Here is a 10,732-nt window from a genome sequence, read left to right on the forward strand (position 1 = left end):
TTTTTGCTGTTGTTTTTTATGGGTCACCCCGTTTAACATTTGAACGATAACATCTTGCGAGGAGATATTGGGTTCCACCGGTCTATTGTAGAAAGTACAGAGGTTATTGCACCACGGTTGGGCACAATTACCACAAAGTCTCCTTTAAAGAAAATGAACAAATTACTGGACGTAAAGTGTTGAAAACTAAGTTGTTGCTATGTAGCCTACTGCAAATAATGTGTGTCGTTGGCCGAAAGCTGAAAGTGACTATCAGGCTTATGCAATAGTGTGTATGACCTCTACAACAAGGAGACGTTTATAATAAATGTGTAATAGCTAAGCTACAGCAAAATATTTCAGAAAAAAATATTTAACACATAATAAAGACGTTATTTCTAGTCGTTTCAAGTAACCCAAACGAAACGATCACAATACAAGGGATAATTAAATATTTAGCCATATATTGGTTAGTAAAGCCTACGATAGGAACATTATTATTATTATTATTATTATTATTATTATTATTATTGTTTAATTGTTATTGTTATTTATTTATTTTTTTGCTTAGTACTTAAGTAGTAAAAATTGTGTGTCTGGTTTTGTCTGTCAATTGACCCCTCAAATATCAATTTGTAAGTTTCGGTTTGCAAACAGGAAGGCCGCGGCCTTCAGATGCCCGCAAACTGTCGCTTAAATGTTTTATTAAACATACATTTCTAATCAATATAACTTCAGACTGCTAAATGATAGCTCTTCAAAAAAGACAGTGTTCTTAATAAATGTACTTAACCTACTTTTTTATTTTGTTCGGTTAACAGTTTAAGCGACAAACACGGGCATAGGACCACAAAATCACAACCATGGAATTTAAAGACGACATAAACAATCACTCAATATTTTATGAGGCATTTACTCAACACGGGTTACACGTTCGCAAAGTTAACCTATACAACAGGTATTGACATTTCACTAATTACAAAAAGAATGTGACCTGCATGGTGGTGACACAAACTAAAAGCATTCATAACGTCTGTCCCCTTCAGAACTGTCTGTAAAGTTAATATTAAAATATATATAGCCCAAAACAAAACAAAAACAAAACCAAAAAATATATGTTTTGCTTTTTGATACCCATTCTTTGGTCTGCAAAGAAACTGTTTTGTTAATATATGTATACAAATGCATTATAGATGCATTTATACATTCTTTATTATTAAAATAACAAAACAAGGAGTCACGGATTTGAACGGGTATTGTGCACTTATAGAACATATTTATTTAAAAATGAAAATACATTTTTGAATAATCTTACCCCATTAGTGCGCTCATGATACGTGATAATACTGCAAACATGATGCCTGGTGGTTGTTTTGTAAAGATATTAGATATTTTAACATTTAAAATTAGACAAAACTGCAACCACCATTTAAATAAACATTCTAAAGTAATCATACTGCCTTTTCAAAAAAAACTATGCTTCATCCTTGTTTTTACTCTGGTCACATTGCACGTTATTGACAGTGGAATAATAAACAGTTCCGCGACACTTGACGTTTGTATACAGAAATAAATGCAGGATAATAATTATAATAATAATAATAATACAAAATACCTGGAATTCGGCTTGCATTGTCCTTTCTTTCTCATTTTTTTTTTTTCATTTATATATATTACAGTGTAAATTGGTGTAAAACGTTCACTTACAGTCTGATCCTGTGGATGTTAGTTAGTGTATAAGTGGATTTGATGTTGACCCTTGATTCTGATGTGTAAAGTAGTCAGAAAGTCCGTTGGAAAGTCCGGCTGAGAAACTGGGCAGGGAAGGCCTTAACGAGTCACAAGAGAGAGAGGAGGCCGTTTGCGGGGAGGAGGAAGAAGCAGCCCTGGAGCTCATGGACGTGGTGCTCTGGGAGGTCATGGATGGGTGAGGGACGTGGGGGAAGAAATAACTGGACTGGCCCGCGAGCAGGTTCACTGAACACGGATTCAACGAGTAAGTCCCGGAGCAGGGTACGGAGAGCCCACATGGCACTGAAGCGGCCAAAGCGGCCGCTGTGAGGTGGTGTGTAGCGTAAGGAATGTCTCCATTCACAAGTCTGTCAACACTCAAGCCATTGGAGGATGGAAAGGAGTGATTGTTCCCCAAACTGTTTTGAGTCAACATTGTGCTATAGGACATCGGGTGACTAGGGTATACCGACGACGTGCCGTTATAACTCAACGCGCTGCTCGCCCTTGGATGGTGCAGCGAGAGGAACGGTGACATGGGCCAATATAAAGAGCCAGCTCTATCCATAAATGTCAGTCCAGTGGAAGTAAGCCGTGCACCCCTTTTAAAAGCCAGTTTTGCCCTCGATGTGGTCGATCTCCGCCGAAGTTTGCCCGTTGTACCGCCAATAAACACATCATCACTAGAGGGGTCAAGCATCCAGTAGTTCCCCTTCCCGGGGTCATCGTAATGCCGGGGCACTTTAACAAAACATTTGTTCAGACTCAAGTTGTGTCTGATGGAATTCTGCCATCCCTGTTTGTTCTCCCGGTAATACGGGAAATTTTTCATAATGAACTCGTAAATGCCGTTAAGAGTTAATCGTTTCTCCGGACTCTGCCGGATCGCCATCATAATCAAAGCATTATAGCTAAAAGGCGGTTTCTCGTACTTGCCGTTTTTCTTTTCGCCTTCTTTGCCTCCTTCGCCTTCTTTGGAGTCCCTTTTGTCTTCCTGTTTCTCCTTCTCGTCCGTGCACGAAGAGTCGTTGGACGAATTCTCACTTTTCGCGCAAGTGTTCTCTGACTTTTGTTCCTGGATTGGGGCAGGTAAAGGAGTCTTTTCCTCTTCCTCGTGCACCGTTCGGTGATGATGGTGGTTGTCACTTTGGACGGCTTCGGGAATCAGACTGTTTATACTGAACGATGATTTAGGAATCATTTTGATTTCTTTCCTTTCTCCCATGTCCAACATCACAAGTAAGATAGAGTAGCAACAACCAGCAGCGGCGGCAGCAGCACAGTTGGACTTCAAATCTCTTGCTCTGGCAACTCCTCTAATTAAAAAAATACGCACAACTATTTCATGTTCCTGAAAAACACGTCGATATGAGACAGCTAGCTACAATTAATTACGGATCCACAGACACTAAGCTGTAAAAAAATTGGTTGAACCTTTTTAGAGACTGCAACCAACCACAGCAGCATAAGTATTAACCGTGCAGCCAATCACTGAGCACTTCTTAGAGCCTGTTCAAGTGCGTAAGGATACACAAGATCCACCAATGCTCATGCCCAGTCAACAATGGCTTTCAATTCCCCCTGCAAACTCCTACCAAGAAAAACAGACCACATAACCTCAATCAATCTTATATATATATATATATATATATATATATATATATATATATATATATATATATATATATATATATATTCCAAAGCCATGCGTCCTCCGTTTGTTTTCATACCGCAGGGGAAAGGGATTCAAATGGTAGCCACAAAATCAGGTACTACTTCCTGTATCGGGAAAAACAAAATACCCTTTAAAACATACAGCTATAGAGCTAATATACCATTAATCTATAGCTAAATTGCACTGAGAGTAAGTGTTGCATTTGCATTGAATGTAGAATGTATATATGCGTCTCGTAAAACATACAGCCTACTTATTCATTCGTTCACACCTATCACAATTTAAATGTTTTTCTGAAACGTCATGTACTTATATGTAGAAACATACTTAGTTGCAAGTTTATGTAAATGATTTTGAACATGTAGCCTACGACATTCTGACGTTAATGCATGGTGTACTAAGTTGCTATTAGCATATTTATTATTGGCGTACTATGGTAATAAGGATGTTACTACAACCGTGAACAACATCATGACTGCAGTTGATAAGATCAAGCACATTACAAGATCAAGCACATTACTAGGCTAATCACTGCTACTACTACTACTACAACTGAATATTAATAATAATAATAATAATAAATAACAATGTCACTAATAAAGCGAGTTAATAACATGCTATGTCTGGGCGTGTATATAGAGATGGGGTTATTCATTAATTATAACTAACAACATAACCCAAGATGCATGCAGTTTTCCCTTTGCTATTCAAAAGGCATAGAGAAAACAAATGACAGAACTTATAGTATTTCTATGGGGTGGGGAGCATCTTCTCTCGAGATTACGAAATAAAACACAAAATAAGGACCATATAGACCGTGTAGTAGGGTACTGGTTGAGGCCCATGGTAATGTTCAAGAAATGCAGAATAGACTTGCACTACATCTCTTGTTGTTCAATTCTGTATATGCTAAATAAATGTCCTTTTGCGGGCACAAGAATAACTTAACTTGTGCTGGCATCAGTCAGCTGCTTTATATTTACGGTTGAAGTTTCTCTAATGGAAGGGGTGATAGGTGTGTATTTGTGCTGAGGACGTTGTTGCGAGGTTGACTGAACAACAGACACACGCACGGCACACACTGATTCACATGTGCAAACAAATCGTACACAAAGACACACGCACAAGCAAACACGCAAACAAACAAACAAACAAACCTACTTGATTCCCACAAGGTGTAATTTTAGTAATACACACAGGCCTTTATAGGCTATAAGCATAGCCTAAGTTAAATGAAAGAATTACAAAGTTATAAGATATAGGCATATTTTTGTCGATTATCTCAGTCGTAATAATGGAGATTCCTATTTTGGTTTGCTGCCTTTTATTTATTATTGCTTATGTAGTTATGTTTGTTTTTACCGTATTAAATTGTCTAACGGTTTAAACGACGGTTTAATTGGTTTTCTAAACTTAGACTACATTCATGAACGACCTCACACTTTCTGTGCGTTATAATCATATGAATATGCGACATTATTTCCCGTCAAATGGGAGATTAAATGAAAAAAAAAAAATTTGGAATAGAGAACATGATTGAAGATGATTGTGCTACTGTATGCCTTCTTCTGCATTTGTTAGCCTAGGAGATATAAACTCATTGTTGCTTTACACACAATGTCATTGATTATTATATCTATACAAACATGCAAATCTCGCACCAGCTGCACAGTTGGATTTATTTATTTGTAATTATTATTTTTTTGAAAAAAATAAAAAATAAATCAATGATAGCATATTTTATGGAAAATTATATAAACGCGCAACGACAGCCCACGTGTTGCTTTTAAGAGCTATATGTATATATACATTTCTTGACCCTTTGACCAGCTAAGAGTTTGACTCTATTACTTTAGGTTGTTTTTAGAAATGGCACGTGTTTATAGCCCACCGTCAGTAAATACGTTTTTCATGTGTGTGTTATTAATGTATAACTGTTCGTCATTGCTGTTCTGTAGATGAATAAATACAATAAAAATCCTGTCGCTGAAAATTCTGATCTTTTCGCAGGTCAAACTTGCCATAGGCGGATAGAGCTGAATTTATTAGTCCTCCGTCACAATTACAATTATTCACACTTGTATTTTCTATTTAAATGAGTGCATTTAGCCCATGAGTCACTGCACAAAAACATTCCTCTGGAGATGTTCTCTTCGCCTATATCAGACATTACATCCAGTGGTTACTGCAAAGTTCACGTTGGTTTGCGACGAGCCATTATGAAATGTATAGTCAAGTCGTTTTTATTTGTGTAGTGCTTTTCACAACACACATCCTTTTAAAGCAGCTTTACAGGAAATCATGCATTCAAATAAATAAACGTATTAATTAAACTGACATATATATAATGTCTTACAGTGATCATTGTTTAGTTTGATTAAATATGACTGTAAAATGTGTGTAGAAATTAAATAATTAAATTATAATTGTATTTAGAACTCCAGTGAGCAAGCTGAAGTCGACTGTGGCAAGGAACACAAAACTCCATAAGGTGTTGTTAAATGGAGAAAAGACACTCTCATGGCGAAATCGTCATGATTCGTATGACTTTTCTAAATTCGGCTAATTCGTATGATATTGTGCAACTGCACGCCATTGAATTTCTACGACTTTCACTACCAATGACGTCGCTGGACAAGATTTCCAGCTAATACAGACAGTTACTTCCTTCTGTCACACACAACAGCTTCCTTTCATGTTTACACACTCCACTGATTGGTTAGGTTTAGATAAGGGGTTTGGGTAAGGGCATAATATGAATAAGCATGTCCTTAACTCCTCAAGCCAGGAACAGCGCTAACTTCTGCATTAGACATCTGGGAATTTGCATGTGATGAAGTCCTATGACTTTTATGCAAGCAACATCTTGCAAGAGCATACCAAACAGCCAATTCGTAAATTATGTACGACTTTTCATGAAATTGGGTTGCCAATATTAGTATAGGCTACATGTCTTGTTATCATCCGATGAGTTCCCAAACAATGGGCAATTTTTATATTTGTAATGCTGCATTTGACAAATCATTACTAGAAATAAATAGGTATTAGGCACTCATTAATTATGGATTATAATCTATAGGCTATCAAAACTCCGGCCCTGCCCTGGGCAAACGGATTATAAAATAAAGTGTATCTATCTATTTAATTTTGTTTTCATTTATCTGTATTAAGCGACCTGTGTGCATACTGAGGTCCAGGTCACAGCCACCAACAAATTGAATGTTTTATATAAATATATTATGTGAAATCCCCACAATCCCCACATCGCTATTAAACATCGTCCAAATAATATTCCACGACCATATTCATTTATAACTTCACCTGTCCTTTGTACCAGCAGCAGAGCATTTGTGTTGACAAGACACCAGTAGATTAATGACGGCATTCTTGCGCGAGAGAGCTCCCTGAAAAGCCTGAAATGTTCATGAACAGGTCGCTTAAATAAGCATGTTGTCACTAACCTCAACAAACAAACGCTTGAGTTGAGATGAAAACCGATAAATAGAGAGTAGGTAATCTTGGGCAAAGTCAGTCCTGTGAGTCTCTGTTGTCTTTATTAGCGCGACCTCTAGCGACGAGAAAGATTGAAGCATTTCTCATCTTCAGCGCTTAGACTTTATTCAACAGAGATGATGGGGAAAGCATCCCGAAATCCGATTTTTTTAGAGTAATTTTGAGTATTTTTTTTTTATAAACACGCATACATTCAAACCACCTTTAAACACAGTCTGTTTTATACTCTTTTCATACTTACCTGTTCCATTCTAGTCATTTTTTGATTTCTTAACAATAACTTGAATACATACTACTGAAGAAGATTCTGATCGATTGGTAGCCTACACACAACGAGACGTGGCATGCACAATTAAGATCATATGATTATTTGATCACATACCTCTAGCTAAAATCTGAAGTTGAAGAATGAAATTGTGGCTTCTCGAAAATCAATAATTATGTTTGCATTGTCCGTAGCGTAAACTTAAGATTTTGCCTAATAAGAATTTGTACCTATAATTTAAAAGCTATGATTTAGACCTATCATTTGCCTAATAAAAAGAAACCAAAATAATGTTATGCTTATAGTTACAGTTGTTGCCACAAATGGTGACAACAAAACTAAGTTCACATCTAGATCTCATTCGCAATGAAATAAAAACAGTGGATAATTGGGCCTGTAATTTATTTTTTCATTTTTTCATTTATTTTGGGGTGAATCAGTACAGGCACCATAACTAATCGTCATTTGTTGACTCTAATAATAATATTAATATTTATAATAATAATATTAATACAAATACAATAACACATAAACAAAAGCACGTTTTTCTGTAATAGTTTAAAATGGTAAATATGCGCGAATGACCATGGGAATCTTAATTTGTAAAAATAATTTGAAAATATAGTTTCAACAGCCTTTTTATTTTATTATCATTTGTTGTTGTTGTTGTTGTCTTGTTCAGTATTTAAAATCCACAAAATGAGTGTTCACTTGCTTCTAAATTTAAAATAAGTATCGAATAATAATAATAATATAGATATATTTTTTTAAACAAACATTTTATTATGGAGTATTTTCTTTAAGACCGAGTAACAAACCAGTTTTTCAAAGTCTGTAGCGCCACCATGTGGTGGGTCAATTTAAATCGTGGAATTGCTTGATTCTCATTGAGTAGAACAAGACTTAACACTACCAAATAACTTGACATTTACATATTATCTTTTTTTATTAACATTTTATCATTATTATCTCAAATTACACACACCATCATTAGCATTCAAAACATCTTTGTACATAATAAATTCAGAGGTAAGAACATGAATTTAATAAAGATACTGGAAGAATTAGATTGGATACATTTCAGTTTTTACCTTTAGCATTTTAACATTTAACATAGTTGTGAAATCTACTTATTTATTTCTTTGAATCCTGTAAACACATTAAATGATTGAACGGTTGATTTAATGCCTGGAATTACAAAAGCAGACTTTGGATTTGAAGTACAGTACTGGGCAAAAGTTTTGAAACACTTGACTGAAATGTTTCTCATGAGCTTAAAAATCTTTTGATCTGAAGGCATAAGCTTAAATGTTTGATATTAGTTTTGTATACAAAAATATAATTGTGCCACCATATTAATTTATTTAATTAAAAACTAAAATGTAATAAAAAAAAAGTTTTTAAAATTAATAACTTAGACCAACTAATAAAGAAAAGAAGCCAATAAGTGCCCAACATAGATGGGAACTCCTTCAATACTGTTTAAAAAGCATCCCCAGGTGAAACCTCAAGAAGTAGAGAAATTGTTAAGAGCACATGTCTGTAAATTCTAGCAAAGGGTGACTACTCTGAAGATGCTAAAATATAACACAGTCTTTATTTATTTTGGATTTAGTTTAGTCACAACATAATTCCCATAGTTCCATTTTTGTTATTCGATAGTTTTGATGACTTTACTATTGTTCTAAAATGTGAAAAAGAACAAAATATAATACAGAATGAGTGTGTTTCAAAACGTTTGTCCGGTAGTTTATTATTTAGAGAAAATACAGTTTCTAGAATTACAGTGTATAATAATAAAATAATAACAATAATAACACATACTGTTAGATTACAAATATAAATATCCTTTAAAAATGGTCAACTGCCAACTACTGCAACAGCAACCTACAGTAGAGGGCAAATCTACCATTATATAAAACGTATTTTTGATAAATTTCTTAAAGACATGTTTTTGGCCTTGTATTTTTGGGTCCATTCTCTGTATTGTGATGGCGGTGGTGGGGGGGAAGGGGAGGCTGGTTCCTCTGCTGACTCCTTACATTAAGATATTTGGTTTTACAGCAACACTTTTCAAATACGTGAGTCGTAACAGGTATCACATCTCACCCGAGTCTTGGCTCTCTCCTCCATCAGGGTATCGATGTTTGTTGTAATAAGTGTGTGTGTGGGGAGCTGTCTCACAGCTCTCTGTGGCGTCTTCTGTTAATACAAATCCATGGTAAGTGTTAAACAGAAGCACACACACACACTCACATTGGCACACATAAACAAACAGAAGCACTCGGAGTTTGTTCTCTCACCCTTTTCCTGGTTTGACTTTGTTGAAGAGACTTGTGTGTCAGATGTGTCGACTGACACAGAATCACACTGCTCTGTGCTCTCTTTACTTGCTTCCGTGTTAATTCTATGTGGAGGACAAATCATGACAAGCCTATTAGAACATATGAGAAATAACAATTCTTCTATTTACTGATATACCCCTCTATTATTTGACAATGCTCTGACATAGTACTATCATTACTGTTGTTTGTTTGGTTTTACCTAAGACACAGTTTGATTTGTGCAAATTTTAAGCTCCTTCAGCCACTTTTGCTGTTCCCCTTGAGAGGAGCCGGCATCAGATAGTGACTGCCGTTGCTGAGTCTAAACCAGAGAGTAATATGGAATCATAGATTTTATTTAATTTTTTTAGACATCAGCAGTGTGAGCAGATGTTCCAATGATGACCCTTTATGGAGGGTGAAAAAAATCCCAACTCACATTAGTTTGAATGTGTGGCCCTTTCTTCTATAGTAAGGATTATCTTTACAAACTGCTCCAGCCAAGGTGACAGATGGCCTATGTGTACAGTTCTATCAAATTATACTAAACTTTAATGGATCACAATATGTTATTGCTCCAAGAAAATTCAAGGACATTTTTCATTGATAAAAAAATAAAATATGTGCATTTTAATATACATTTAAAAGAAAAAAAAAAGGAAAAAAAACAATATATATATATATATAGACAGAGAGAGAGAGAGAGAGAGAGAGAGAGAGAGAGAGAGAGAGAGAGAGGAGAGAGAGATGTCAGTCTATTTTTACTATAAATTCTTAACTCCACAAGAAGACGACTTTCTAGCAAAAAAGGACTTAAATATTGATCTGTTTCTCACCCACACCTATCATATCACTTCTGTAAATATGGATTAAAACATGTGAGTCATATAGATTACTTTTATGCTGCCTTTATGTGCTTTTTTGAGGGTCAAAATATTGGCATCCATTCACATGCATTGTATGGACCTACAGAGCTGAAATATTCCTCTAAAAATCATAATTTGTGTTCTGCAGAAGAAAGAAAGTCATACCCATTTGGAATGACATGAGGGTGAATACATGATGAGATAAGTTTCCTTTATGAGTGAACTATACTTTTAAAACCAAGAAGTCCATGAACACAGCAGAAATAAAATCTTTTTTTTCTGTGTAATGTTACTTAATTGTTGTCATCATGTGGTTGACACTGATATATGGTTGTCTGCAGAAATAACTGCCCTGTCTATCTGTATAGTTTATTAATAA

The 10,732-nt window shown here is 35.4% G+C and overlaps 1 protein-coding gene across 1 annotated transcript; it reads right to left on the minus strand.

The window, feature by feature from the left end:
- Positions 1–1,611: 1,611 nt before the first annotated feature.
- Positions 1,612–3,050, minus strand: LOC127662884 (forkhead box protein G1-like). The gene has a single exon (XM_052154273.1). The coding sequence runs from the start codon at positions 2,942–2,944 to the stop codon at positions 1,709–1,711; it is 1,236 nt and encodes a 411-aa protein (XP_052010233.1). The 5' UTR covers positions 2,945–3,050; the 3' UTR covers positions 1,612–1,708.
- Positions 3,051–10,732: the final 7,682 nt, after the last annotated feature.

The sequence above is a fragment of the Xyrauchen texanus genome, chromosome 22, assembly GCF_025860055.1.
Source record: "Xyrauchen texanus isolate HMW12.3.18 chromosome 22, RBS_HiC_50CHRs, whole genome shotgun sequence".
Classification (NCBI taxonomy): domain Eukaryota; kingdom Metazoa; phylum Chordata; class Actinopteri; order Cypriniformes; family Catostomidae; genus Xyrauchen; species Xyrauchen texanus.

Coding starts and splice junctions, on each gene's coding strand:
- LOC127662884 (XM_052154273.1), bottom strand. CDS start 2,944: ATGTTGGACATGGGAGAAAGGAAAGAAATCAAAATGATTCCTAAATCA.